At 48.4% G+C, this 27,072-nt stretch overlaps 2 protein-coding genes and 1 long non-coding RNA gene across 13 annotated transcripts in view; 1 reads left to right on the top strand and 2 right to left on the bottom strand.

Annotated features, from left to right (window-relative positions):
* Positions 1-14,903: 14,903 nt before the first annotated feature.
* LOC128315549 (uncharacterized) lies at positions 14,904-18,165 on the bottom strand. Its single transcript, XR_008298411.1, has 2 exons — positions 16,117-18,165; positions 14,904-15,520 (listed from the first exon to the last, which is right to left on the bottom strand). It is a non-coding gene; the product is annotated as an uncharacterized LOC128315549 (long non-coding RNA).
* The window catches only part of TRAF3IP2 (TRAF3 interacting protein 2), a 44,166-nt gene continuing 32,990 nt past the window's right edge, over positions 15,897-27,072 (top strand). The window contains exon 1 of one of the 2 annotated variants that reach the window (XM_053222365.1): positions 15,897-16,225. The gene's annotated coding sequence lies outside the window, so the exon portion shown is untranslated. The remainder of the gene's footprint in view (positions 16,226-27,072) is intronic. The other variant, XM_015065369.3, reaches the window with a different exon arrangement.
* The window catches only part of LOC106968908 (translation initiation factor IF-2-like), a 114,814-nt gene continuing 111,623 nt past the window's right edge, over positions 23,882-27,072 (bottom strand). For 5 of the 10 annotated variants that reach the window (XR_008298409.1, XR_008298408.1, XR_001429231.3 and 2 more), the window contains 3 exons: positions 26,778-26,834; positions 25,137-25,320; positions 23,882-24,568 (listed from right to left, as the gene is read on the bottom strand). Coding sequence is in view for 2 of the 10 variants with exons in the window: in XM_053222367.1 (XP_053078342.1) it covers positions 24,248-24,568; positions 25,137-25,214 (399 nt within the window). In the remaining 8 variants the exon portion in view is untranslated. Of the gene's footprint in view, positions 24,569-25,136; positions 25,820-26,777; positions 26,835-27,072 lie in introns of those variants that run through there. The other 5 variants (XR_008298407.1, XR_008298406.1, XR_008298405.1 and 2 more) reach the window with 2 other exon arrangements.

Here is a 27,072-nt window from a genome sequence, read left to right on the forward strand (position 1 = left end):
GTGACCCAGGTAACGAAATGGCAGGAATTGGGGGATTTTCCCTAAGCACCAAGGGAGTCTGTTGCCCCATCACCCAGAATATGTTGAAAGGGGGCAGAACAGGCCCCCAAAATGGCTAAGTTTAAGGCTTATGGAGGAAGGTAACTCCAAGTGAGAAATTCTCCAGGGCAGGCAAAGCTAAGCGTCCTGGGAGTAGCAGCACCAGGCCTGGGCCCTCCGCTTTAGAGCCTTGCTTTACAAATGGTGGCCCACAAATAGCAGCGCCCTAAGAGCTTGTTAGAAATGCAGAATCCCAGGCCTCGCCATAGACTTACTGAACCAGAATCTGCCACTTGAAAGATTCCCAGGCAATTTACCTGTACACTAAATGTTGATAAGAGATGTTTTAGAGCATCGGTCTGCAACTGTGGCTGTACGTTGAAATTACCTAGAGAGCTTTTTTTTTTTTTTTTTTTTTTATGTTTATTCATTTTCGAGGGAGAGAGAGCAGGGGTGGGCAGAAAGAGAGAGGGACAGAGGATCCGAAGCGGGCTCTGTACTGACAGCAGCAGCAAGCCCGATGTGGGGCTTGAACTCACGAACCTGAGATCATGACCTGAGCTGAAGTCTGATGCTCAACCGACTGAACCACCCAGGCGCCCCTCCTGGAAGACTTTTTAAAGTTTTGACAGCCTACCATGAGAGCTTGCAGGTGATTCTGACATGTAGCAAAATCCGAGAACCACTGCTGTAGAGGGTTCTGCCCTGGCCTTTTTCTGGCTGTTGTCCTGTGCTTGCACGAGGTATCCATGGACCAGTGGTATACTGACAAACAGACTTTCCAGGAGAAAAGAAAAAACTGAGACGTAGGGTTTGAAAGTTGACAGTTTGCCAGTTTTTATTGTCTACGTATTCCTACCACACCACAGCCGATTTTTGAGGCCACTGGTGTGATAGCACTGAGGACAGAGTTAAGAAGAGATGAGTCAACTCTCAAGCACCTACCCCAACCAGCACACCTGCTTGGGGCTGACGGGTGTGTCCACACCAAGCCTCAACCCTACTTTGGGACCGTGGAACTCCCTGATCCCATGAGTCCTGTTCTCCAAGGGGGTGGTACAGAGTTTCAATATGCACCACGGTGGCCACACATGAGGCCCCTCGGAGGAGCCGGCATTAGGAAGAACATGGGAGAGGGGTAAGAGCAGGGCTCTTGCCCCATCCCTGGAGGTACAGGAGGGAGCCTGCAAACAGTCATGCCCCGTTACGAATTTGCAGCTCTTCCCTCAGCTCCGCTGTGATATGGCGACCCTCTGTTACCACCAAACGTCCCCAGTCCTTAAGGGCGGGTTTAACACGCCGGTTTTGGCTTGGGTGTGCTTTGGGGAATCAGGGAGAGAGACAGCAGTCTTGCACTGAGTGAAGGACAGGGAGAGAAGCCAGCAGCTGCTGGCAAGGACTGGAAGGGATCAGCCATTTAAGTGGGAATGAGCAGGAGAATATAACTCAACCCTGACTGCCCAGGAAGCCTTGGAAATGTTGGGGAGGCGTGGGACTTCCCACGGGATGTGGGAGATGGACTTACTTTTATTTGTTAAAGGAAGGATGAGCTCTCAAGTCTGGAGGACTTATGGCAAAGAGCCCAGAGCCTGGAGTTGGACCGCATGGATTAAAATCCCAGCCCCACCACCCACTAGCCTTGTGGATTTGGGCAAGTGGCCTCAGCTTCCTTCCGTTTCCTATTCCCCATTTGCCTCATGAACCGGGGGCGCCCTGGAGGGCAGAGAGTTGGCCAGATTTGGGGCAGGAATGGCTCAAGGAGGGCAAAGGGTCTGGTGGCAATAATACTGGGAGGCTAGAAGATGTGTGACACAATGGTCAGCAGCCCTCTCTGTGCAAGGAGTGTCTTGGGACGATGGCATTTTGAAAGGAGGGCACCCGGAACCCATGAAGGGAATCGATTAGTGAAAAGAGGTTGCAGACAAACATCACCTCTTTCCCAGGTGTTAGTAGCAACAGCCTTCTGCCTCTCACCTAAATTCTTCAGGTAATACTTCTTTTATTATTTATTTTTTAAAGATCGTGTTTTTAAGTAATTTCCACACCCAATGTGGGGCTCAGACTTCCAAACCCGAGATCAAGAGTTGCATGCTTTACCGGCTGAGCCAGCCAGGTGCCTCTGTAATACTTCTTTTAAAAGGTTCAAAGTGTGAAGGCTTGAGAGCCACCAGTTGCTGGAAATTAAGCTTTTTCAAAGGGCCTAAGAGCTCTCCAGAATTGCTGACATTTCCACCACGTGTATGTGCACGTGTGTGTGTGTGTGTGTGTGTGTGACACACACACAGAGAGTAAGAGAGCGAGAGAGAGGGAAAGGTGATCTTATGGATTGTCAGGGTCTCGTGGTTCTAGCTACCTTGTCAGTCTCAGGTGCCAGTTAGAGGCAAGATCCCCTTTGCTTGTCTGTTTCCAACTTAGAACTAGCCCCTATTCGGGGAGTCTCAGTGTGCAACTTCCTCCCATAGATTAGCTTACCTCCCCACAGAAGACGCGCTCTCCATCCAGGGTCCTAGCCCTATTCAAGAGGCCCCAAGAGAGGAAGAGCTGATTCTGGTCCAAGGCCAATCTCAGTCCTCAAATCCTTTCTACGGTTGAACTCTTCTTGAGATTACTAATAATGGAAATGGCCACAATTCTCAAAGAAAATCTGTCCCCCCACCTGAGGCTGTTGAGGGGGATGGGAGTTGAGATACAATTTTAGTGGGAAAATCCCAATAAGGCAAATCAAAGTCAAAGTGATATAATATTTCATACCGGGAATATAGGTTCTGGTGTTATCAGGGACCCAGACTACTTCCATCTTGTTGCCCTACCATTCTTGGAGTGTTACTGTCAACCACACAGTCCCCAACAGCTTGCCCCCCCCCCCCAAATCCATGGTCTAGCCAATGATAAGGGGAAAGAAGAGGAAAGAAGTGTCACTCAAAGGGCATGACACTTCTCGTACCTCATTGATCAGAACTTAGTCCACATGGCCATACCTACCTGCAGGGAAGGCTAGTAATGTAGGTTTTTTTCTGGGTAGCCATTTGCCCAACTAAAGATTCTAGTTACTGCGGCAGAAGAAGGGACTGGATATTGGGATTCACTCTCAGCCACTGCTACGAACATCAACAACCCAGTTGGGTTGGACCGAAATTAGGTCCATTTTCTTAAGAGAGTCTCCGAGAGAAGGGGGAGAGAACAAGTCAGCATGCCCTTCCAGGAAAGCCAAGGTGAGCGTTAAAAGGGGACTTGCTTGTCAGGCATTGTCATCTTCAGGTAAGAGCAAGGTGCTCAGTGAGGAAAGACTCTTTCCACAGAGAACAGGAAAGTCCAACATGGGCCTGAGGCCCCGCCCCACTACTATGAAGACCGGGGTTTCCTCTACCTCTAGACCCTATATTGAAGAGAAAGAGGGAGAAATGCCAAAAGACTGAATACTGCCGAAGAGAGACAGAACGGAGATTGAATTACTCTGACTGGAAGTATAAAGTTTTTCCCTGACTCTTTAGTGGAATGGGAGCTCATGAGAACAGGCTAAATCACAGGACAAAAAGGTTGTAGGGCTTGGGTTTCTTTTGTGTTTTGTCTTAATCTAAAAATGAAATCAACTTCCCTCTCTCTCCCTCTCTGTCTCACACACACACACACACACACACACACACACACACACAAAATTTCGTGACTTTATTGTCTTGAAGATGCAATTCTATTTTTTTAAATTTTTTAAAATATTTATTTATTTTTGAGACAGAGAGAGACAGAGCATGAACGGGGGAGGGGCAGAGGGAGAGGGAGACACAGAATCTGAAACAGGCTCCAGGCTCTGAGCTGTCAGCACAGAGCCCGACGCGGGGCTCGAACTCACGGACCGTGAGATCATGACCTGAGGTGAAGTCGGCCGCTTAACCGACTGAGACACCCAGGCGCCCTTGAAGATGCAATTCTAAAAACATCTTTCTTATAGATAGTATCCCTACTCCTGTTTACGCTTACTTCCATATGCATCCTGCCAAGTAGGCAAAGCTGAAAGGGAAGACCTTTTCAATGAAAAGAATCCTCAGTTTTCTTCTCTGCAGGGAAGGCCTGAGCATCAAGGCAGCAAGCTTGGAGAGCGAAGACAATTCTGCTTTCAGGCGGCCTGAGAGGTGATGTAGTCAGTCTGTCCCCAGAACAGAGCGGGGCAGACAAAACCCCTCACCAGGTATGTGGTTCGGCCTTTGGTTTTTCTTCAACTGGATCCTCGCATGTGGTTGCATTCTCTGATCTGTAGTCAATTCTCTGACAGACAATAGGCTCTTATTCAATTGTTAGCATAAAAGTACCTCTTACCACTACATATGACTATTTATATTATGTGCTATGTTGTTTTTCCCCTTACGGTATTGACTGATAACTGATCCTAATGGAGTTATGCATTTATTTAATAGCTAATACTTATTATCGTAATAGCAGCTGATATTTATTGAGCACAGTGCCAGGCCCTCTACACAGATCATTTAATCTAATCTTCATGATAACCCCCCCCCTCCCCAGGGCTGCAGGGCACAGTTGTGCCATTTGTGTCTGGCTGGGGAGGCAGTGGGGCAAAAACCTACCCTGGTCCTCACTCACCAAGGTCTGTGCTGAGGGAGAGGTTTCATCCCCTTGGATGAGAAATGTTTTCTCCACACAAAGACAGCCACCAGAACTGCTATATTTGAAGCCTTGATCACCCGTGAAAGAGTTGCCTTACTGTTCCCATTACACAGATTAAGAAACCAAGGTACACAGAAGTCAAGAAACTTCCCTAAGGTCACACAACTGGCAGGCCATGGAGTGGGGACCCAGACCAGAAGCCTGAATCAGAGGCCAGGCTCTTAACCTGGATGCTATTGGTGTGAGGTCTCCTCCCTGGAAATTTCCAGTCAGGCCATGAGCACCCGGGAGACAGGCTTTTGTGTCCACATGATTTGTGTTAGGTTCGGTACAACACACTATGTTCACGTGTGCACTGAGTGCATTCTGGACACAAAAGGAATGATTGCTCAGATTCTTTGGACGGAGATCTCCAGCTGCTTTACCTGGCTGCATTAGACCAGAATTTCACAGTCTAACAAGAAGAGAAGAGGCATCGAGAACTGTGAGGGAAATGATGCCCCGAGAAAAATCAACCCTCTGTCTTCTCTTTTCAAGGCTGTGCACAATTCTGGCACCAAATAAGACTAGAGTCTGGAAGTCAGGCAAGCAAGTTTGCCCAAAGGGGAGGGTTTAACATGAATCGTCTGCCTCCCTTCCTGGTATTCACGTCTCACATCTTTGTGGAGCCTTGAAAGATCAGTCTGTCCATAAAATATATCTCCCTTCTAACTTTGCGCCTAAAGTTTCCACCACTTAATGTGTTTCTTTGGGTTGTGGCTGCCCTGCCTGCCACCACCGCACTCCAGATCCTCCCTGCTTGCTCCCTGATGCTTGAAATTCCTTTAATACGGAACAAAGGCTTTCATTTCATAGAGGGTGATGAGGCTTAAAATGCAAGCACCCCTCAGAGAGGTAGCACACTGATTTAAATTCACGCCATGTAACTTAGATATAAATGAGTGATCAGGTTTTTTTTCCCTGAGAGCACCTTTTGATGAGGGAAAGGCAGAAGAGAGAATAAGGACAGTTAGGCGGAGCCGAAAGGTAGTCCAGAGAAAGAAAAGGGCACAGAGGGGAGATGAGTCTGTTTGTGTGGCACCAGGAAGCTGCTTAATTTCTCTGCACCTTAATTTCCTCACCTGTAAAAGGAGGCTAATAAAACCCAATGTGCAGGACTGCTTGAGGCATTTTTTATTTTATCTTATATTTCAGTGTGGTGAAATACACAGAAGATAAAATTTGCCATTGTAGCCATTTTTAAGTGTGCAATGCAGTGACAGTTAGTACATGCACATTTTTGTGCAGCCATCACCACCATCCGTCTTCTAGAACTCTTTTCAGCTTGCAACACTGGAAGTCTGTACCCACTGAACGATGACTTCCCCATTCCCCCTCTGCCCGGCCCCTAACTACCACCTTTCTAATTTCTGTCCCTATGAATCCGACCGTTCTAGGTGGCTTATAGTAAGTGGAGTTGTATAGTATTTGTCCTTTTATGACTGGCTTATGTCAGTTAGCATAATGTCTTCCAGGTACACCCATGTTGTAGCGCATGTCAGGATTTCTTTCCTTTTTAAGGTTGAATAGTAGTCCATTGTATGGATATACCACACTTTGTTTATCCACTCGTCCCCTGATGGACACTGTGTCGTTTCCACCTTTTGACTATCGTGACTAATGTTGTTAGGAACATGGATGCGCAAATATCTCTTCAGGACCCTGTTTTCAATTCTTTTGACACCCAGAAGAATTGCTAGATCACGTGGTAATGGTATTTTTTAATTTTTTGAGGAACCACCCTACTGTTTTCCACAGTGGCTGCACCATTTTACATTCCCCCCAACGGTGCATGAGGTTCCAATTTCTCCACATTCTCACCAACACTTAATTTCTTTCCTCTTCCTGCCTCTCCTGCTCCTCCTCCTCCTCTTTCTTCTCCTTCTTCTTCTTGTAAACATCCTTATTATTAAATGTAAGCTTACACAAAGCTGCCCACGGACATGACAAACAGCCAGACAGTTGAGTACATCAAGCTAGAGAATACTTGGAGAATAACATAGTTTATCATAGATGTTCTTGAAGGGGCACAGGGATCCCTCCGGCTCTTTCCCTGCCACACTGCTCCACAGAAACCCTCGCTGCCAAACTGCTGTGTCTTCACTTCCTCTGTTGGGCTCAAGCTACTTTCTCACCGTCCCTTTCCAAACATTCCTCTCTCATCTGACTTGCTCTGCTGAGTTCAGCCTCCATAGAAAGCAGAATCTGGTCTCTATCTGCTTTTCTCTCTTTGAGAGCAGCTGTCTGGAATTCCGGTGAACACATTTCTCTACTTCATTATACAGATAATGAAAATCACTTGGCACAATGTAGCTACTCAATAAATGGCAGCTAATCGGGACGCCTGGGTGGCTTAGCCAGTTAAACATCCGACTTCAGCTCAGGTCATGATCTCGCGGTTCGTGGGTTCGAGCCCCGCGTCGGGCTCTGTGCTGACAGCTCAAGAGCCTGGAGCCTGCTTCAGATTCTGGGTCTCCCTCGCTCTCTGCCCCTCCCCCACTCACACACACACACTCTCTCTCTCTCTCTCTCTCAAAAATAAACATTAAAAAAATTTAAAAATAAATAAATGGTAGCTAATCTTGTAGAACCTGCCGCATAGAAACATTGTGAACATGAAACGACTAGTTCTTACCACACTGCTCACACTTAATAAGCACTATCTGCAGTTACTGTGGTGGTATTATTATCGCAGTGGTAGTAATGGGACCCCAGCGTGATAGGACTTAATCGTATTTTTAGCAAGAGAAGCTGCCAACAACCTTGGGTTCCAGTGGACCATGAGGAGAATCACCTCGGGGTAGATAATCTTTGGCTTTGGAGTGCCTCCTTTTAAGTATACAACTGGAAGGTGAACAGGCACCCATCTTTCCGGGAAATGGTAGGACAGGACCTTTTGTAGCTTGACCAAAGCTGCTGTCCCCAGTAGCCCCTGGTAGTGGAACGAGATGCTTAAATCTGCATCTTGGAAAGAAAGAAGCTTGAGAGCAAAACCCTTCCCTTGTGAGAGTCAGTGTGACCACGACCTCTTTGCCGGGTTCTGGATGGATCTGCTGACAGAACAGGAAACGATTCCGGAGGGGAACTCAGCAAGAAGGAAGGAGGTCCGGACTGGTAGGGCAGTCTCAAGGAGCTCAGTGGGGGGTGGGGGGGGTGGGGGGGCGTGGAAGAGCTAGTGATGGATGGATTTTGGCATCTGCCTGGGTCTGGCAGTCCCTCCGGGCTAGAAGCAGCCCGCCAAAGCAGTGGAGAAGCAGCAGCCAGATGACTCTGCAGCTTTGTTTTGCTGGCCGGCTGGTTTGGAGCTGCCCTGTTTCTTCAGTTTTTGCTTCTGACAGACACACGAGAACATGCTGAGAATCCTTCGGTTTGCATGCCTAGCACCTAGTGTGTGTCTGAATGAGGCAAGTGCTCACTAAAGGTTGGGGGACCGGAATACGCAGGAGAACAGGACTAGACCCTGGGAGCCTGGGCGTTTCTGGGCGTTTCTGCTCCTGCTGCCATCGGTCTTAACGGCCATGCCACAGACTTGTCAGCCAGCAGAGTGTGAGTGCCAGGGACCCTCCGAACGAGGGCCGTCCTCAGGGAAATTCGCTCTGCCCTTCCAGCACTTGAAATCATACCATTTAAAAATGGAAAAATCAAGGCTTGTCCAAGGAATGAATCTTTTCCTTTTCCCCTTCTTCTCGTGGATTAATACCATAGAATGGAGGGGCGCCTGGGTGGCTCAGTCGGTTGAGCGTCCGACTTCAGTTCAGGTCACGATCTCATGGTCCGTGAGTTCGAGCCCCGGGTCCGGCTCTGGGCTGATGGCTCAGAGCCTGGAGCCTGCTTCCGATTCTGTGTCTCCCTCTCCCTCTGCCCCTCCCCCATTCATGCTCTGTTTCTCTCTGTCTCAAAAGTAAATAAACATTAAAAAAAATTTTTTTAAATACCGTAGAATGGAGAGTTTCTGAACATCAGATCCAAATGGCTTTGTTTTGTTTTGTTTACAGAGGAGGAGAGAGCCAGCCGACTTTCATCTAATTATGTGTTTTGCAAGAATACTGAGCAACGCTAGAAGCTGGCAAACACAAATCCTCCCCTCCTAGACATTTAACTGGAGGGTGAGAGCTGACCCGTATTTTGGCTCCTCTGCCTAGCACATACACAGCAGCCAGCGCCGTGGACACACGTGGCCTCACGTGACTGGCAATCTCAGCTCCACCCTTTTATTGTCTACACCCTTTTTCCTTCTTGAGTGCTGTCGAGAGTTGTGCGAAGGAAGCAAGTTACCTGTGTTCACCCAAGCACGTAGGAAGGACAGACCACAACACGGCAAGAAGGGGCAAGAAGTAACATCCACCTGGAAGTGGGAGAGTTCCAGAATTCTTTTCCACAGACTAGCTGTGTGAACATGGAGAAGTTACTCAGTGTCTCTGAGCCTCGGACTCCTCAAAGGTAAAGTGGGAATGACCGTCGATGCCTCTCTCAGGACTGTTGGAGGATTAAATGTGCTGATAGGCGGTGAATGGTGGGTTCTCAGTGAAGTGCCCCTCTCCTGTGATGGCAGCTAAAAGGGTGTCTGTGCTAGAATGAGAACACCAGTGGGGACTCCTGGGGGCCAGAGGTGCTCATTTTCCAGACTCCCTGACACCTCCCCTGCATCCACATTTCACTGTAACTGCCTCCAGCACATTTAGACAGGAGTTTCTCCCATTCTAAGCAGTTTACATTCCCATGCTGCTTTGCAGTAGGGGCCTCCATGAAGGCTCCCGGGTAGGAACCATTAACCTATTCCGGCAAGTGGCTGACTTTCTGTTCAGGATAAATGGAGATGGGAGGAAGGCCGGGCTGACAGCAATTCAAAGCAGCACTACAGCACTTGGTTATCTTCCTACAGGGCCCTTAGGCCTCATGGCTGGGAAAACAGTCGGTGGGAGCCATGGAAAAAAAGATTCTCCCTGTTCTTCCCGATGAGTTGTATTCCAAAGGTAGTACTTGACAGAAGCATCTTCTGAAAGGGCGGGCCTACGCTGTGTCCTTCACCTTGACCACACCTCCTCCCCTTGAGTAACCCCCCCTCACCTGCCTAACTGGACTCGGACCCTTCCCCAGGACCCTTCCCCAGCCAATCGGCTGAGGCCACAGCCATTACCTCACCAACTGCCCCTAGGCCCCAATAAAACCTTTGTCCTTTTGAAACTCGCTCTCTTTCCCTGGTATCTCACCGCTGCGTTGGTGCAGGTAGGGGATTGAGCTCGAGCTAGCTCGAATAAAGGCTCTTTGCTTTTGCATCGGACTCGGCTCCCTAGTGGTCTTTGGGGATCACGAATTCTGGGCATAACATTTGGGGGCTCGGCCCGGGATCCCCAAGAACCCCGAGGGACCCCCGACCCGGAGAGCCTGACTGGCCACGGTTAGTGTCTGTTTGTTCTGTCTTTTCTGTGTGAGCTCATTTCTGGAATTCTGGTAGTGCCCGACGCGGTCTAAGTGGACGCACTGGAGGACCATGGGCCGGGAGTTTCGGAAGACGTTCCGATTCTCCCTTCTGGAGGGACGTGGAATCCCCTCAAAGGTCAGAGACGAGGCGGGTCGCTCCCGCTGGTCGGCGTGAGGCCGTCGTCTTTGGAGGGACGTGGAATCCCCTCATCGGTTTTGGAGGGACGTGGAATCCCCTCATCGGTTTTGGAGGGACATGGAATCCCCTCAAAGGTCTAAGCTAGCTTGCAGTTTTGCTTCCATGGAGTTGGAAGACTTTCTAGGGGCCCTCTGTTTGTCTGTTTTTGTGTTTCTCTGTTTTGTTCTGTGGACTTACTGGACGGACGTTATGGGACAGACTCAGACTACTCCTCTATTATGATTGATCACTTTAAGGATGTGAGGGGAAGAGCTAACAACCTCAGTGTGGAAGTCCGAAAGGGTCGGTTGCAGTTTTTTTGTTCTAGCGAGTGGCCAACTTTCAATGTCGGATGGCCACCAGAGGGGACCTTCGACCTCCCTACCATCCACCGAGTCAGGAGTATCATCTCTCGGCCTAAGAAGACGGGCCATCTTGATCAGCTCCCTTACATTATCACTTGGGAGGACCTTGTAGAAGACCCACGCTCTTGGCTTAAGCCCTTCCTGACCCTGCTCCCTCCGGAGCCAAAACCCATTCTTGCTTTGCAGGAGACAGAGAAGAGGAAAAGTCTTACCCAGCCTTCAGCACCCCTCTACCCTGTCCTACAGAGGGGTACTGAAGAAGAATTAATTTTTCCTCCCCCGTATAACCCCTCTAGGATGCCGGAAGAACACAATCCTCCCCCTCCGGGGGAGGCAGACGCTGTTCCGAGAGTGGGAGGCGGAAACGCTCCAGGGGGAAGCCCGCCCTTTACCAGACAAAGGGCTCAGAGGGGGCAATCCGCCTCCGGCCTCCGCCGCCGACTCCACTATTCTGCCCCTGTGAGCCACCGGACCCCCAGACGCGGAGGGGAATCAGCCCCATCACTATTGGCCTTTCGCCACTAGTGACCTCTACAATTGGAAAGCTCAGAATCCTAAGTTTTCCGAGAAACCGGCAGGGCTTATTGATTTATTAGACTCTGTTCTTTTTACCCATCAGCCCACGTGGGATGATTGCCAGCAGCTTTTGCAGGTCCTGTTCACGACTGAAGAAAGAGAAAGAATCCTCAGTGGGGCCCGAAAACTAGTTCCAGGCGCAGACGGGAATCCCACCACCAACCAGGCTCAGATAGATGCCTCCTTCCCCTTAACTCGGCCCCAGTGGGATTTCAACACGGCAGAAGGTAAGGAGAGGCTCCGGGTCTACCGCCAGACTCTAATGGGGGGGTCTCCGAATGGCTGCTAGAAAGCCAACCAATTTGGCCAAGGTAGGAAATGTACAACAGGGAAAAGATGGATCTCCGGCTGCCTTTTTAGAACGGATCATGGAGGCATTCCGTACCTATACCCCCATGGATCCAGAGGCTCCGGAAAGCAAGGCAGCTGTTATCATGGCCTTTGTAAACCAATCGGCCAAAGACATTAGGAGAAAATTACAGAAAATAGACTAGGAGAAAAAAAGTCTGCAGGACTTACTGGTGGTAGCTGAAAAGATATACAATAACCGGGAGCCTCCTGAGGACAAGCAGGCTCGCGCCATGGCGGCTGCCAGCAGTAAGCAGACTCGAGACCTGGCCAGAATACTACTAGCTACCACTGCTGACTTCCCCGAGGAACGAGACCGCCGTCTCCGGCAGCTGGCAGACGACACAAGAAAAGGTAAAAGCACCAAGGGGGGGAAGCAGAGGCTGCAGAAGGATCAGTGCACATACTGCAAGGAGATAGGGCATTGGGCCCGAGATTGTCCAAAAAGAGCTGGCGGGAAGGGAAGCAAGACTGATCGAGTAAAAGTCCTAGAGCTGGATGAACTAAGTGATTAGGGGAGTCAGGGTTCGGACCCTCTCCCCGAACCCAGGGTAACTCTTAAAGTGGAGGGGACCCCTATTGACTTCCTTGTCGACACCGGAGCACAACATTCGGTCCTCCGCACCCCACAAGGAAAACTAGCCAGCAAGAAGTCCTGGGTACAAGGGGCAACTGGTATGAGCCAGTATTCATGGACTACCCGAAGAACAGTAGATTTGGGAACGGGCCGGGTATCCCACTCCTTTATGGTAATACCAGAATGCCCCTACCCACTGTTAGGACGGGACTTACTGACCAAGATTGGAGCTCAGATAACTTTCAGACAAGGGGGGCCTCAGGTCACCGATGGCAAGGGCCACCCCATCCAGGTCCTGACCATGAAACTGGAGGATGAATACCTCCTCCACCAGGAGGCGCTCCCGAGAGACAATAATATAGACAGATGGCTACAAGAATTCCCCTCGGTTTGGGCAGAGACGGGGGGATGGGACTAGCCGCTCACAGGACCCCAGTCCTGGTAGAGCTCAAGCCAGGAGAGAGTCCGGTAAGGATCAAACAATACCCCATGTCTCAGGAGGCCTGGAAGGGGATCCAGCCACACATCCGGAGACTACGAAGCCTAGGGGTACTAGTTCCTTGCCAGTCTGCCTGGAACACCCCCTTACTGCCGGTCAAAAAGCCTCACACAAATGACTACCGACCGGTACAAGACCTCCGGGAAGTAAATAAGAGGGTCGTGGACATACACCCAACTGTTCCCAACCCATATACTCTCTTGAGCTCCTTGGCGCCCTCCAGGGTCTGGTATACTGTACTAGATTTAAAGGACGCCTTCTTCAGTCTGCCGTTGGCACCCCAGAACCAACCCTTGTTCGCCTTTGAGTGGCATGATCCGGAGGAGGGCTACAGTGGGCAACTCACCTGGACACGGCTACCTCAGGGATTCAAAAATTCACCCACCATCTTCGACGAGGCTCTACACGAGGACCTGGTATTTACAGACACCTTCTCTGGCTGGGTGGAGGCCTACCCAACCAAGCATGAAACGGCTCAGACGGTGGCTAAGAAGCTACTAGAAGACATCTTACTCAGGTATGGTTTTCCTGCCATGGTAGGATCAGACAATGGACCAGCTTTTATCTCGCAGGTAACACAGGCAGTAGCCAAGGCGGTGGGGGCAAACTGGAAATTACATTGTGCTTATAGGCCCCAGAGCTCAGGACAGGTAGAAAGAATGAATAGAACCCTAAAAGAGACCCTTACCAAATTAACCATGGAGACTGGCGGGGACTGGGTGACTCTCCTACCGTACGCCCTTTACCTGGTTAGAAACACTCCTTACACTCTGGGTTTTACTCCCTACGAGATCATGTTTGGCAGGCCACCCCCTGTTATTCCCAGCCTTCGAGCTGAACTTATTGCTGAGTTTAAAAATCAAGAACTTTTTCTTTCCTTGAGCGGGCTCCAGAGGGTGCACGAGGACATTTGGCCGCACCTCCGTGCCATCTACGAGGCTGGCCCGATCCCGACACCTCATCAGTACAGGCCGGGAGACTGGGTCTACGTCAAGAGGCACCACTGAGAGACTCTCGAGCCGCGCTGGAAGGGACCCTACATCGTGGTGTTGACAACCCCCACCGCTCTCAAGGTAGACGGCATCGCGACCTGGGTCCATCACACCCACGCTCAGCCAGCGGACCCCTCCTCGATCCGGAAGGACGTTGTCACGCGATGGGCCATCAGTCGGGACCAACACAACCCACTCAAGCTCAAGCTACAGCGCATTTGACCTACCTAATATTGGTAACTCTGTTAACTCTGCTTGTCATTGCTCATGCTGCCGGGAGTCCCCACGCCCCCCAAAACATCACCTGGCAGATCATAGACACCAGCTCGGGGACAATACTTAATCAGACGTCCCAGAGCCACCCAGGGACACTTGGTTCCCAGAACTTTGCGTAAACCTCCAAACTCTGTTCCCCTTGTCACCATAAATGCAGCCGGTCCCATGATTGGGTCCCTAAGCTACATGACAAGGGGGGAATGAAAGGGCGGGCCTACGCCAGCCGACTCCATCTTGTTCTGTGTCCTTCACCTTGACCACACCTCCTCCCCTTGAGTAACCCCCCCCTCACCTGCCTAACTGGACTCGGACCCTTCCCCAGGACCCTTCCCCAGCCAATCGGCTGAGGCCACAGCCATTACCTCACCAACTGCCCCTAGGCCCCAATAAAACCTTTGTCCTTTTGAAACTCGCTCTCTTTCCCTGGTATCTCACCGCTGCGTCGGTGCAGGTAGGGGATTGAGCTCGAGCTAGCTCGAATAAAGGCTCTTTGCTTTTGCATCGGACTCGGCTCCCTAGTGGTCTTTGGGGATCACGAATTCTGGGCATAACACTTCCAGGCTTTTTCCCAATCCATGTAAGGGACCTAAGAGAAATGAAAACTGTTTTTCACCCCGCCCCCTTCTTTGCTCTCCTTCTTATTTCCTCCCCTTGGCATTCTTTTCTTCTCTGTCCTCCTCCCCTAACACAGATAGCTTTTTCAAAGTATCCTGGTACCAGCTGCTGCACAGAGAATACTATTTTTCTCTAAACTAAAAAAAAAAAAAAAAAAAAAAAAAAAGATTATTATTATAGTAATTTTGAGGCAGAAAGGTCAAGGCTAAGGTAGCAAGTACAATTTTTTTTTTGAAAAATATGTTTGTGGAAAAAAAGAATCAAACGGCCCATATGTGTAAATAGTATATAAGTCCTCCGTTCTCACTCATTGCCCTCAATCTCATTCCCGGGGGGTGAAAACCACTCAACAGTTTGGATGTGTTCTTCCAGACATTTATGATTTATTCATCTGACACATATAGAATGGTTGCTCACTATGTTCCGGGCAGGTGTCAGGGCCAACGAGCAGTGAACAAGCATGAATCTATATATGAATGTACATGCGTTTATCTGCCATATATATTGACAAAGATGAGATCATGTTAATAAATAATATAGTCACTTTTGCATGTTAGAATGTAGAAATATATACATACGTATTTATTATTTTTCACAGCTGCATAGTGTTCCATCACAAGGATATACCAAAATATATGCAACCTGTTATACGTTATTTTAAAAACAAGCCGTGTTTCCTTTGCTTGCAGTGTAGAGCAACCCACTTCGTGTGACCTACTTGAGCAGAACCTGGCAGTGTGGATGGGGATGCTCTGGGACCTGTCCCCTGCACAAGGGTGGAGAGATGGCTGGCAGTGGGTGCTGACCCTTGGGCAGGCAAGGCCAGCACCAGGAGCACAGTGTGCCTGCCCAGGCACCTGGCTGTGGTGCCCAGTCGGCCAGTGGCGGAACTGAGTTCACACCCACATCCCTCTGACTCCAGAGCCCTAGCGGCCACAGCTCCCATCATGTGCTTCCTTTGACAATAAATTCTCCAGTCTATGGATTAAACAAGGAGAAGGAAGGAGAGGAAATAAACTTGAGGTCATGAAAAACGCAGCCAAAGGAGGACAGTGCATGCATACTTGTGCTTGTGTGCATGCACGTGTGTGCACGCACGCACGCTCACATGGGGATGGGCAGTGAGTCCTGCCCCCACATGAGCAAGGGCAGCAAATGCTGACGTTTAAACAGAGATAGTAAGAAGCTCTTGACTCACACTCCACCCCGCTATCTGCCCCTAATCTCCTCTTTTGGAGCAGCTAATGAATAACCAATCTTAACACCCAAATCCAATCCCCTCTCCAGACACCTTGTCTAGGGCTAGGGCGCTGCAGTAGCACCGAGGTCCAGGGCAGTGCGGGCATTCCTCCGCAGTTACTTAGCTGGGTGGTGGAAACAAAAATGCACCCCAATTGGTCAGTCAGTGGCCTTTTCTAGTGAATGAAGGAGGTTTCTGTTTTAAGAAATAAAGTGACTTCTCAGCTGTTGATTCACTGCCCACAGGGAGATTTTCTCGGCAGAGGCTTCCTAGCCTCCGTAGAAATTTGCATACAACTTCCACTTCCTGCTTCAGAGCTTGTTCGACCGCTTACCTGGGCCTGGAGAGGGAGGAGGGAGGCGGGAGCGACCCAAGGTGGAGTGTGAGAAGGAGAGAACACGACCACCCCGTCGGCCGGTCTGTCTGTCCGTGGTGGTGCTAAGGTAAGTCGTTCAGAGCTGTCGCCTGCCTGGCCTTACTTTTTAGCTGCTGACCCATTTTCCAAAAGCAGTTTTCGCCTTCGCTGAAATGTTCTGCCTTACTTTCCCCCCACCTTCCACTCCCCACCTTTTTAACCTGTTCGTGTAGAGACCGGCTGGGGCTGAAGAAAATGACACCTAAGTATCTGGCTGCCAGAAAGTGCTGGTGGTTTAGTATTTCAGACAGGCGAGAGGAGATTAACTCTCTGAGGGGTGGAAAGCGCACACACGGGTGTTTTCTCGGAGCTGTCTGGGAACCATTTGTTTGAGTACTTCGTGTCCCACGAGTTTCGATTAAGAATCCAGCCTCACTTCTCCAAGGAGGGAGCCAGGGATGGCAAAAATTAAGTCATTGGCTTCCAGCCCCAGGACACGTCAGTGGCCAAGATGGAAGGAAAACTCCCAGTTTTCTCGATCCTTGTTTCATGCAGGGAAAAGATCAACCCCATATTCGTGAGCCAGGAAGTTCAGCTCAGCTCTGCGCTGGCTCCCAGCTGCCTTCCCGGCGCTCTCCCACAGCCCCCCCCCCCCCCCCCCCGCCCCTCCCAGGCAACCCAGACGTTTGCTGGCACAGAAAACAAGGAGAGAAATGCTGTTGCTCGATCTTAGAAGCTCATCAAGTTTCATGTGACTTTCAAGTTCAAGATGGTCTCTTAGAATAGGGCAATTTTAATGGGGGGCAGGGGGAGAGACCGAATAAATAATAAAAAAGAAGGACAAGAAACTCCGTTTCAAGTCCTCACTCCATTCCTTGCTGGCTTTGTGGCTTAGGCAATCACTTTGGTTTCCCTAGGACTGGATTTCTTCATCAATAAAATGTGTGTGGGGGGTGAACTAACATGATTTTGTCTAAATTCCCTTCTCACAAAATAAAGCTAGGAAAATGGGAGTCCCCAGAGGGCTAGCCGTAATGGGTGATCTTGGAAGACTTACTTTGTTTACTGACTATTCAAACATGAATTTTACCTCCTGCTACTAGATGGTTAGTTCCTTGAGGAAAAGGACTTTGTTTCTTAATCCTTTTCTACCCCTTAGCACAAGTATACTGTCAAACACCTCATAGGTGCTCAAGCTTTTATCACATAAGCTGCTTTGACTTCTGTTTCACTCACCTGTTCTCAAAGCACAAGGTAAAAGCCTCAGTCAGGGCCAAAGGCTGGGGGAAGCTGGGCAGCCACGTGGCTCTGCGGGAGGCTGCCGGGAATTTAGGCGTTTTTATTGGCTCTAGTTACATAAAATGGGGTTTCTTAAATTAGTTCATGTCCCATCTGGGTTACTCAGGAAGAACTGTCCTATGCACTTGCCCACAGATTCATGGCAGGCCAGAGAACTGGCAGGCCAGCCTGGCTCCAGAAGGTTGCATTACTGACTTAGCTGGAGCTGAAAACCACTCCTGGGCTAGACCAATAATCGCTGCATGTGGGGCCTTTAATGGGAGGTGAAAGGAAGCTATGAAGTACATCCTAATAGCATGTAAGGATGATGGCTATGATTGGACACATTAGATGGCAGACACAGGATCCTTAACCTTTCCCAAACCACTACTTTATTATTATTGTTGTTGTTGTTGTTATTATTATTTCTTTGGGCAATCATTTTTTGTCACTACCGTTCCAACAGGCCCTGGCTGATGGGGATGGGCTGACTCAGTGCTTTCAGTATTGCTAAACTGTTTCTGTGGAAAGGCCCTGGTGTAGTCATTGTCACGTTCTTAGATGGCCCTCTCTATGCCCCCCGGGATGAGAGGGCAGGAATTTCGAGATGTTTCACCTGTGATGAATTACTGATTCTAATTTCGAAGGGTGAAGCACCATTATCTGAAATGAGGCTAACTGCTCTCAGCCGCCAGCCCTGCTTTTACCCGGAAAGACCACCCGTAGCCATTCTTAATCTGGTGTTACAGCTCCAAGTCATTTTTAATTTTTTTTTCTTTTCAACGTTTTTATTTTTATTTTTGGGACAGAGAGAGACAGAGCATGAACGGGGGAGGGGCAGAGAGAGAGGGAGACACAGAATCGGAAACAGGCTCCAGGCTCCGAGCCATCAGCCCAGAGCCTGACGCGGGGCTCGAACTCACGGACCGCAAGATCGTGACCTGGCTGAAGTCGGACGCTTAACCGACTGCGCCACCCAGGCGCCCCTCCAAGTCATTTTTAAAAAAAAAATTTTTTAACGTTTATTTTTGAGACAGAGAGAGACAGAGCATGAACAGGGGAGGGGCAGAGAGAGAGGGAGACACAGAATTGGAAGCAGGCTCCAGGCCCTGAGCCATCAGCCCAGAGCCCAACGCGGGGCTCGAACTCGCGGACCACAAGATCGTGACCTGAGCTGAAGTCGGACACTTAACCGACTGCGCCACCCAGGCGCCCCTCCAAGTCATTTTTTGATGGCAGTCATGAAACAGTGTGGTACCTCTGCTCACTGTGTGTGGTGGGCTGACTAGGGAGTGCAGTCAGGGCAGTGAACCAGCATGGATGAACCATCATCCTAACTCAGGGATACTGACTCTTGGAGGGTGCAAAGACAGAAAGTGTTGAAGCTAGTTTCAGGGTTAAGGAGTTAGTGACTTTCAAACGCTCTGAAAATACAAGGTAGTTCAATTTGCAGGCATTCTTTAACAGGCATTCAGAAAAATAGATTATGTGGGTAGTTTGTCTAAATGAAATCTGTTCTACCCTGAACAGAATCGAAATCTCAGAAATACCCTGAATCCAACCATTTTTCTGCAGAAGGAAGTTTTAGATTAGCCCATAACAATATGTAACAATTGCAGGCAACTGTTTGGGGGGGGGGGGGCGGGGGCAAGGGCACAGATGAGGCACATTAAACTTTATATTCCTTTCAGATCCAATGAAATGACCCCTGATGTTTGACCACATTTCCTTATCAAAACAATCCTGCCGGCCTTTCGTGAGAAAGCATCTGAGGATTGGAATCAAGAAGCTCTCCCCTTGGGCCTCTCCCGTTTCTTCTAAGTGCGTTGTCACCAAGATATTTTTAGTTCATGAAACCCCAGCTGTCCCTTCTCCCCCCGACATTCTTTGCGTCTCTTCACCAGCAGGCCTCTACTAGCCCACATGTACTTCGATGCCTGGCCGCTCGTGTCGCTCTGTGCGTGCGTGCATGCATCTAGACCTTCCCGGAGGCCGCAAGTTGTACCCTGGCCAAGGAGGTGGGGGGGCCTTTCATGTACCGGCTGAACCGGAGAGTTGTGGCAGTTTGGGTTGGCTCCCTGAACAGGCAGCCGAGGTGGAGCGATTTGGGAGTGATGGAACTGACTGCCGCCCCAGCCTGCGTGTCCCCATTCCTTCCACCCTGAACACCGAGGCTGGCTGGGATCTTGGCAGGTCCCTCAGCGATGAGGAAAACTTGGCTCTTTTCTGCCTCATTGTTTTCCTGCCCTGGGGTCCCAGTGTTTTTCCTTCTTCCCCTCCCAGGGTCATTAGGTCTCCCTGCCATCTCCGATCTGCCTTCCTCCTCGGTGCTGTCGTCCAGGCTCTTCCTGGCTCACCAGCTTACCTACAACACTCTCGCCTTTCACTGTATTCATTCTTTTTCTTCCCTTCCAACTGCCCTTTCTCGTATTCAGTAATACATAAAAATCACAAATAAGTCTCTCTCCTACACTAATAAAAGGCAAATTGTTTTAAATGTCCTTCAAGTTTTCCCCTCTTTCCTTGTGTCTCTCCTCTTCCATTCTCCTTTCTTTTTTTTTTAATTTTTTTTTTAACGTTTTTATTTATTTTTGAGACAGAGAGAGACAGAGCATGAAGGGGGGAGGGGCAGAGAGAGAAGGAGACACAGAATCGGAAGCAGGCTCCAGGCCCTGAGCCATCAGCCATCAGCCATCAGCCCAGAGCCCGACGTGGGGCTCGAACTCACGGACCATGAGATCGTGACCTGAGCTGAAGTCGGACGCTTAACCGACTGCGCCACCCAGGCGCCCCTCTCCTTTCTTATGTTCTATCCCTTCATCTTCCTCTCCTGATTTTTCCTTTCTGCCCCTTCGTCTTCACTCTAGGGCTTGGACTGAAATTAAGAATCACAGATATGTGCTGAGAGAAATCTTATCCGGAGCAAAACAAACAAAAACCTGGGCCGGTTTGGGGTTGCTCTCCAAATGTTTATCACCAACTAACAACATAGCCAGGTCAGTCCATTCCCACTAGTCCATGGTCTCCTTGCTCAGCGGCTCAGAACAGTTCCAGAGTGAGCTTCAAATCAGGTCAGGTCATGCCGTGCTGCCTTGAGCCTGATGTGAGTTGTACCGTGCAGGGGATGAACAAGGGCCAGTAAATGTTCCCTTGTCTCCAGGGCTCACCACTGCTTCCAATCCTCTGGCAAACCAAATGGAAGAACTTCTCTGTCTGGGAAATTCTGCAAGTAAACTTGGAAGTATTTATTCGCTGGAATTTGAACCGGAGCCAAACAGTTCACTCAAAACCAGCCTCCACTGAGCAAACTGACATTGTGAAAGTTTGCATGCATTTGGGCAGTAAACAAAGAGCATTAATGAGTTTAAAGATTTTTTTTTAATAACATGGCTTTTAGACTTTTAATTTATAAAAAACAAAAAATTACTCTGTGCAGAATGAAGTAAGACCTTGAGAATCTGTAATTGAAAGTATCGGATCCAAATTGGATCTGAGGATCTTTCTAGCTGTAAATGTATATATTTATTACGTCCACCTGAAATATTCATGGTGTGTGCCTCTAGGACTCTTCAAGACTATTGTTGACCCAAAGAATTCTTAAAAAAAAAAAAAAAATCCACGTGGTTGGTGAACAGCAAGCCTTGATTGTTTAGGAGCTGGTAATGTGGTTTATTAATTACTCAGGCTGCTCACTCCTGCCCTTCCTCTGTTTCTCACTGTCTATTTGTCTTCTTCCAGGGACATAACACCTTCATTAAATCCCATCCGTCCTTGCCTCAGAGGCGTCCCCTGGAAGATATCCCCTCTCTAGATGCATCACCATTTATCATCACCCTTTGTTTGTGCTCTGTCAACCAGTTTTCAATTTATTTTGAATTCAGTTTATGATTAAAATTTAATGAGATCCAATCAAGTGCTTTTCTCAAATCAAGATGCCTCTGCAGTCCTCATCCATGTCCTCTATTGTACTGGAATGAAGGAAAGCCACCACAGGTTTCCCGCCCGGTAATCCTTTATAAAACACAGGTGGCCCGTATCCACGCCTCCTTAGCTTCAAGGTGAAGAGTCTGAAACATATTCATTCCAGAAGCTTCCAGGGGTTACTCAGCTGCTCCAATCCCCTCCCCCGCCCTTCAAAGTCAGGGTTCTTAACCAAGAAACAGATTGTTAAGTGCACGGGTTCTGGTGCTGAGCTGCTTGGATTTGAATCCTGTCTGTGCTGCTTACTGGACATGTGACCTTGGGAAAGTCACTTAACCTCCCTGTGTCTCAGTTTCCCCATCTGTAAAATGAGGTTGACAATCATACCTACCAAATAAGGTAGCTGTGAGGATGAAATAAGTTAATACATGTAAAGCACTTGGAACAATATTTGACACATAGTAAACATTCAACAAATATTAGCAGTTACTACTAATAAAGGGGAAGGTTTCTTTGTATTTTATCAGTGTAATCTGTATCAGCCTTTGGTAAACTATAACCCTCAGGCCAAATGTGGCCCATAGTCTGTTTTTGCTACAGCATACTGCTAAAAATGGCTTTTGTATTTTTAAAGTGTTGCTTAAAAACAAATTTTTTAAAGAAGCAAGAGTATGAGACAGAGACCATCTGTGGTCCATAAAGCGTGAACTCTTTACTCTCTGGACTTTTACGGAAAAAGTTTGCTCCTGATCTATGTGGTTTAATGGGAAGATCTCAGAGATCTATAGGCTAGATTCAGCTGTGACTTTGGAAGAGCTACTGAATGTATCTCTAACCCTCTGTGAAATAGGAATGGGAAAGTTATAGGACATTCCCTGTGTGGCCCAGCTCTTTTTAAGACAAGAGGCCATGCATATCGAATGTGCCATAAATATATATATTGGTTAAGAAGATATGGTCTTCATTCATTAGGCTCATATAATAACGCTAGCATTCAGGTATAAAACCAGTGAACATAGTCTAGAAGAAAGTTCTAAAGCCAAATCAGTTGTAACAATAATAAAACAGGTTTTGTTTTTTGAGAGCTTGATATAGGCCGGGTTCTGCAGTCAGCATTTTATTTCCATCTTCTTTTATCCTCACAACATCCCTGTAAGACAAATGGTCTTTCCCCCATTTTACATATTAGAAAAATGAGGCCCGGGGAAGTAAAGTAATTTTCTCAAGGTCTCACATCTAATCATGCAGCTGGCAAAGAGAGAATTAAAACGTGGGGAGTTTGAATGTAGAGCCTGTGCATTTAAATACTACATCCTAGAAATATGTGTTGGTTCAGAGTAAGTCCATCTGGAAAGCAGAAGCCACAGTTCACTGCGAACGTGGACATGAAGTCTCTTCACGTGTGCCCTGAGAACTTGTTTTGCACTCAGGCCAGGGCGGTATGTAATGGACATGCAGAAAGGAAGGTTGGAATGAGGGAAGGAAAAGAAGCTTTTTTATGAACTGTGAGATCAGAAAAATCGTGTTTTGAAGACTTAATAGGCTCTGTTTCAAGAAACTAAGAATTTAAGGCAGGATGTGCTGGAGAAGAAAAAAGTTGCCGGGAACAGATACCAGCAAAGAGTTGGAGGCAGCTCCAGGGGATTGACTAAGAGCTGTGTGCAGGAAAAGGGAGGAGGGGGTGGGAAATTCTGTGAATGGGACACCAGGGAGCATTGTCACATGGGATGTTGGAACCGCTGCCATGTGGATAAGAGCTTATCTGCAAAATCAGGCTACTCAAGGTAGAGTGGATATGCTAAGAGAAAGGTTTCAGGCCAGAGGAGGCAGAAAGGAAGCCAGAGACGAGACTTGGACAGAGAAAAACGGCCGGATTTGAAGAAAGTTGCGGTCAGAATCAAGGGCTAGAACCACAGCTCACTGTCCAAAGGGCAATGAGATTCAAGAGAAGGGAAGTTAGCGTCTTTTGGGTCAACTCAGTGAATCAGAACCAGACTCCCGTGCATGACTGCTTCAGCCTAGCTGTGTGTACTCCAGACAAGCCCTCTGTTCCTGGCTGGTGCCCACCCATTCCTGCCCCCGGGGCGGGGGGGGGGGGGGGGGGCGGGCAAATGTTTTCACCCTCAGCGGAATGGTCTTTTGTCTTTTCAGAGACACGCCTCCCCTTCCTTCACGTTGGTTCTTAATCTTTGTGAACAGCAGGACCACTCTGAAGCTTTTCCTTTTCTCCTATCTTTTAAGTGGATATATAAGGTATAAAATGCTCCGGAAAGCAAGCGTCCCTCCTGTTCCCATTCCCCAGCCATCCAGTTCCCTTTCCAGAGGCGACCGTTGTTCCAAATTTCTGACGAGATGGCATGTGCATACACAACCTCAGATCGTACAAAGGGTAGCATGCTCTGCACAGTGTCCTCCTCTTTACTTTTCCTAACTTCACAAATAAATCTTGGACATCGTTCCACATCAGTCCCCAGAGCACTTCCTCGGTCTTTTTAAAAAAGACACAGAGCAGTCATTGTTTGGCCGGACCACAGTTTTTAAAAATCAGAACCTTTCTGCACATGTGGGTTGTTTCTAGTCTTTGCTATTACAAACAAGGCTGCATCACCTATCTTCAGAGCCTCTTCATTTCGCAGGGTACACCCTTATCCCTGTGGAGGAAATTCTTAGAAGTGAAATTACTAGGTCAAAGGGCATAAACGTTTAAAATTCTGATAGTTCCTGCCAAATGGCACAGATCACAGAGTACAAGTACAAGAGAATCTGCGTACCTGTGGGACTTAAACAAAGATACACGGGAGCCCTGACCTCACCTCAGAATCTCTAGGTGTGGGGCTTGAGCACCTGTGTTCTGAGCCTCAAAAAGAGATTCTGAGCCAGAAGACTCCCTTGAGTTGAGTTCTCTCACCCTCTAGCCTCTCCCTTTCCCCAGGAATTTGCCCCGAGGCCAGGTAGACTTGACCATTATCCTCCTGGCTGACCAGCTGACCGGTCCCAGCTTCCCCCAGGCTTGCCGAGTGGGACAGGATGTCCACGAGCATCTGTCCGGGGCATTGCCACTCAGGCTTGCAGGGTCCTGGCTGGCAGCTCTTCTGTCCCTCTGGGGAGTCAGAGCCTTCTCCTCTAGAACAGTGGTAGGACACAGAGGTTTTTCCATTTCACTCCAAGTGCCACCCCCTGTTGGGGACTGGAGCACAGGCCATGTAACCATGTGGATATCATGTGACAAGCCCTGGAATAAAACAGGGAAAAATGGAAATATTAGCCGTGGGAGACATTGAATGATTATTTTTAATGTGTAGCATTTTTACAATATTGACATTAAAGACCAAAAACGAAACGGCCATTTCCCACTAATCTGCCCATGACCCTCTGATGCGGCATTTGCGTGTAGTTGTTCTCAGTGACACCATTTGTGTATCAGGGTTTGTTTTGCCAGTTCTGGCAGGGATCTAGGGCTGGGAGGGACCCACGTGGTAGCTGGGAGGCATGCCCATCCTCCACTGTTCCGGGCAAAGCCTGATGATGCATGAACAGACCAGCTCCCTATCTGGAACAGAATACCAGATGTTCCCTTTAGATGGTAGAAACACCTGTATTCTGCAAGCAAGGTTCACGGTCAACTCTGCCGACGGATGGGACCTCGTAGGCATGGCCCAGACTCACCTTGGGGCCTGACACTTAGTGAGCCCTTAATAAATATTTGAGAAGAAGCAAGGATGTAAGGGGGAAGGGTCCTCAAGTAGGGTAACTTTAAGAACTGTGAGTACTTGGTCCACCCAATATTCCTTGCTACCCACCATGGTGCCTGATATTCTCACTGTCAGTGATCCTTCCAGCCACACAGATCTGTACTCTTTCCAAAAACAGACATCCATCACTTATTCAGTCCACAAATATTTGTGTGCCAGGTACAGCTCTAGATGGTGAGAAGATAGCCATGAGCCCAACAGTCAAAAATCACATCCTCATGAAGTTTAAATTCTGGGGGAGGAGAGAAACAATAAACAATTAAGGAATGTATTAGATATTTGCAGTTATAACACACATTTTGCAGTATGTAAGATGTGATAACTACTGGAAAGGATGGTGAAGCAGGGAAGAGAGACAGGGAGTGAGGAGGGCAAGTAAACACTTGAGAAGGAGACCTGAAGGAGAAAGGAAGGAAGCCCTGCAGACATGTAGAGAAAGAGTGTTCAGAGAAGACAGAACAGCAAGCGCAAAGGCCCTGAGATAGGGCTTTTGATTTCCTCTATTAGTTTTCTCTCTTATTCTGGATCACAGGCAACATGAGGGCAGGAATAATGGTTTTAAGGCTTTAGAAATACTTTTGATTACCATTCACTGTATACCCTTTTGTACTCTTGAACTTTGTATCACTTGCAAGTATTACTTGTTATTAAAAAAAAGGGTTTCATTCAGCCCATGCCTCAGAAGGAGGTTATAGAGCACAGAGTTGGACACATAGTAGGTTCAGTAATTATTTGCTCTTTGAATATTTGATAGTGACACGTTTAAAACACCAAGGGTTGTTTTGCCTTTTATGGTTTACTAATCCCATAGCTTTCCCCAGAGGCCATTTATTGCCGGCTGATCCTTACTACCATCCAAGGGGTAGTTTTAGTTTAATTTCAGAGCAGTTTTAATTGTAGAATTCCCACCATAAGATAGACCTCAGATTTCCAGTTATGTGAGATGGCCACGCTTGTCACTTTTTTTTATTAGCTTCTTTCAAGCCCCTGGAAGGTTTGGAATTTGCAATTTTTAGGGAAATACTTGTAAGGTAATCACATTTTTTTTTAAATTTATTGTTTGGAGGAGTTGGGGAGGGACAGAGGGAAAGGTAAAGGCGGGAGAGAAACTTAAGCAGGCTCTATGCCCAGCGTGGAGCCAACACAGGGCTCGATCCCCCAACCCTGGAATCATGACCTGAGCTGAAATCAAGAATAGGATGCTTAACTGACTGAGCCATCTAGCCACACCCCCACCCCCAATAAGGTATTAAGGTATTCACATTTAAAAACCCAGGGAGAGGGGTGCCTGGGTGGCTCAGTCAGTTAAGTGTCTGACTTGGGCTCAGGTGATGATCTCGCAGTTCATGAGCTCGAACCCCACATCGGGCTCTGTGCTGACAGCTCCGAGTCTGGAGCCTGCTTCGGATTCTGTGTTTCTCTCTCTGCCCCTCCCCCACTCATGATCTGTCTCTCTCTGTTTCTCTGTCTCTCACTCAAAAAATAAATAAATGTTAAAACAATTTTTTTCTAAACCCAGGGAGAATGTAAACTGTGGCACCTGAATCACATAACAAGAAATCGTTGACAGAGGGCAGGCCTTTTGCTAGCTCCCTCACTCGGGGCACCTCCTTGCCCTTCCACTCAGCTGTGGGCTCACAGACGCTTGCAGGAGGTTACACAACACTCAGCCACCCCCTCAGAAAATACCTTTGTTTCCTGACCAGCCGAAGAAGAGCATGTTGTGTGGCATATCCAATTTCACAGCTGTAGAAAAAGTGTAAGACAGAGAGGAAAACAATGGTGAGCACTCAAAAATAATAAATAGCTGAGATATTTGTGTTTGGGGTAGGTTCCTGTTCGTTTTTACAAGGTCTAATCGAGGTAGGTGATGAGGTCTCTTTTCTGCAGAGGCCAGAGGCCAGGGGCACGCACCGTCCAGCCGGCTGCCAAGAAGGGGGGCGGGGGGGGAGGGGTCAGCCAGCCGGGAGAAGGGGAAATGAGG

The sequence above is a fragment of the Acinonyx jubatus genome, chromosome B2 (genome assembly GCF_027475565.1).
Source record: "Acinonyx jubatus isolate Ajub_Pintada_27869175 chromosome B2, VMU_Ajub_asm_v1.0, whole genome shotgun sequence".
NCBI lineage: Eukaryota > Metazoa > Chordata > Mammalia > Carnivora > Felidae > Acinonyx > Acinonyx jubatus.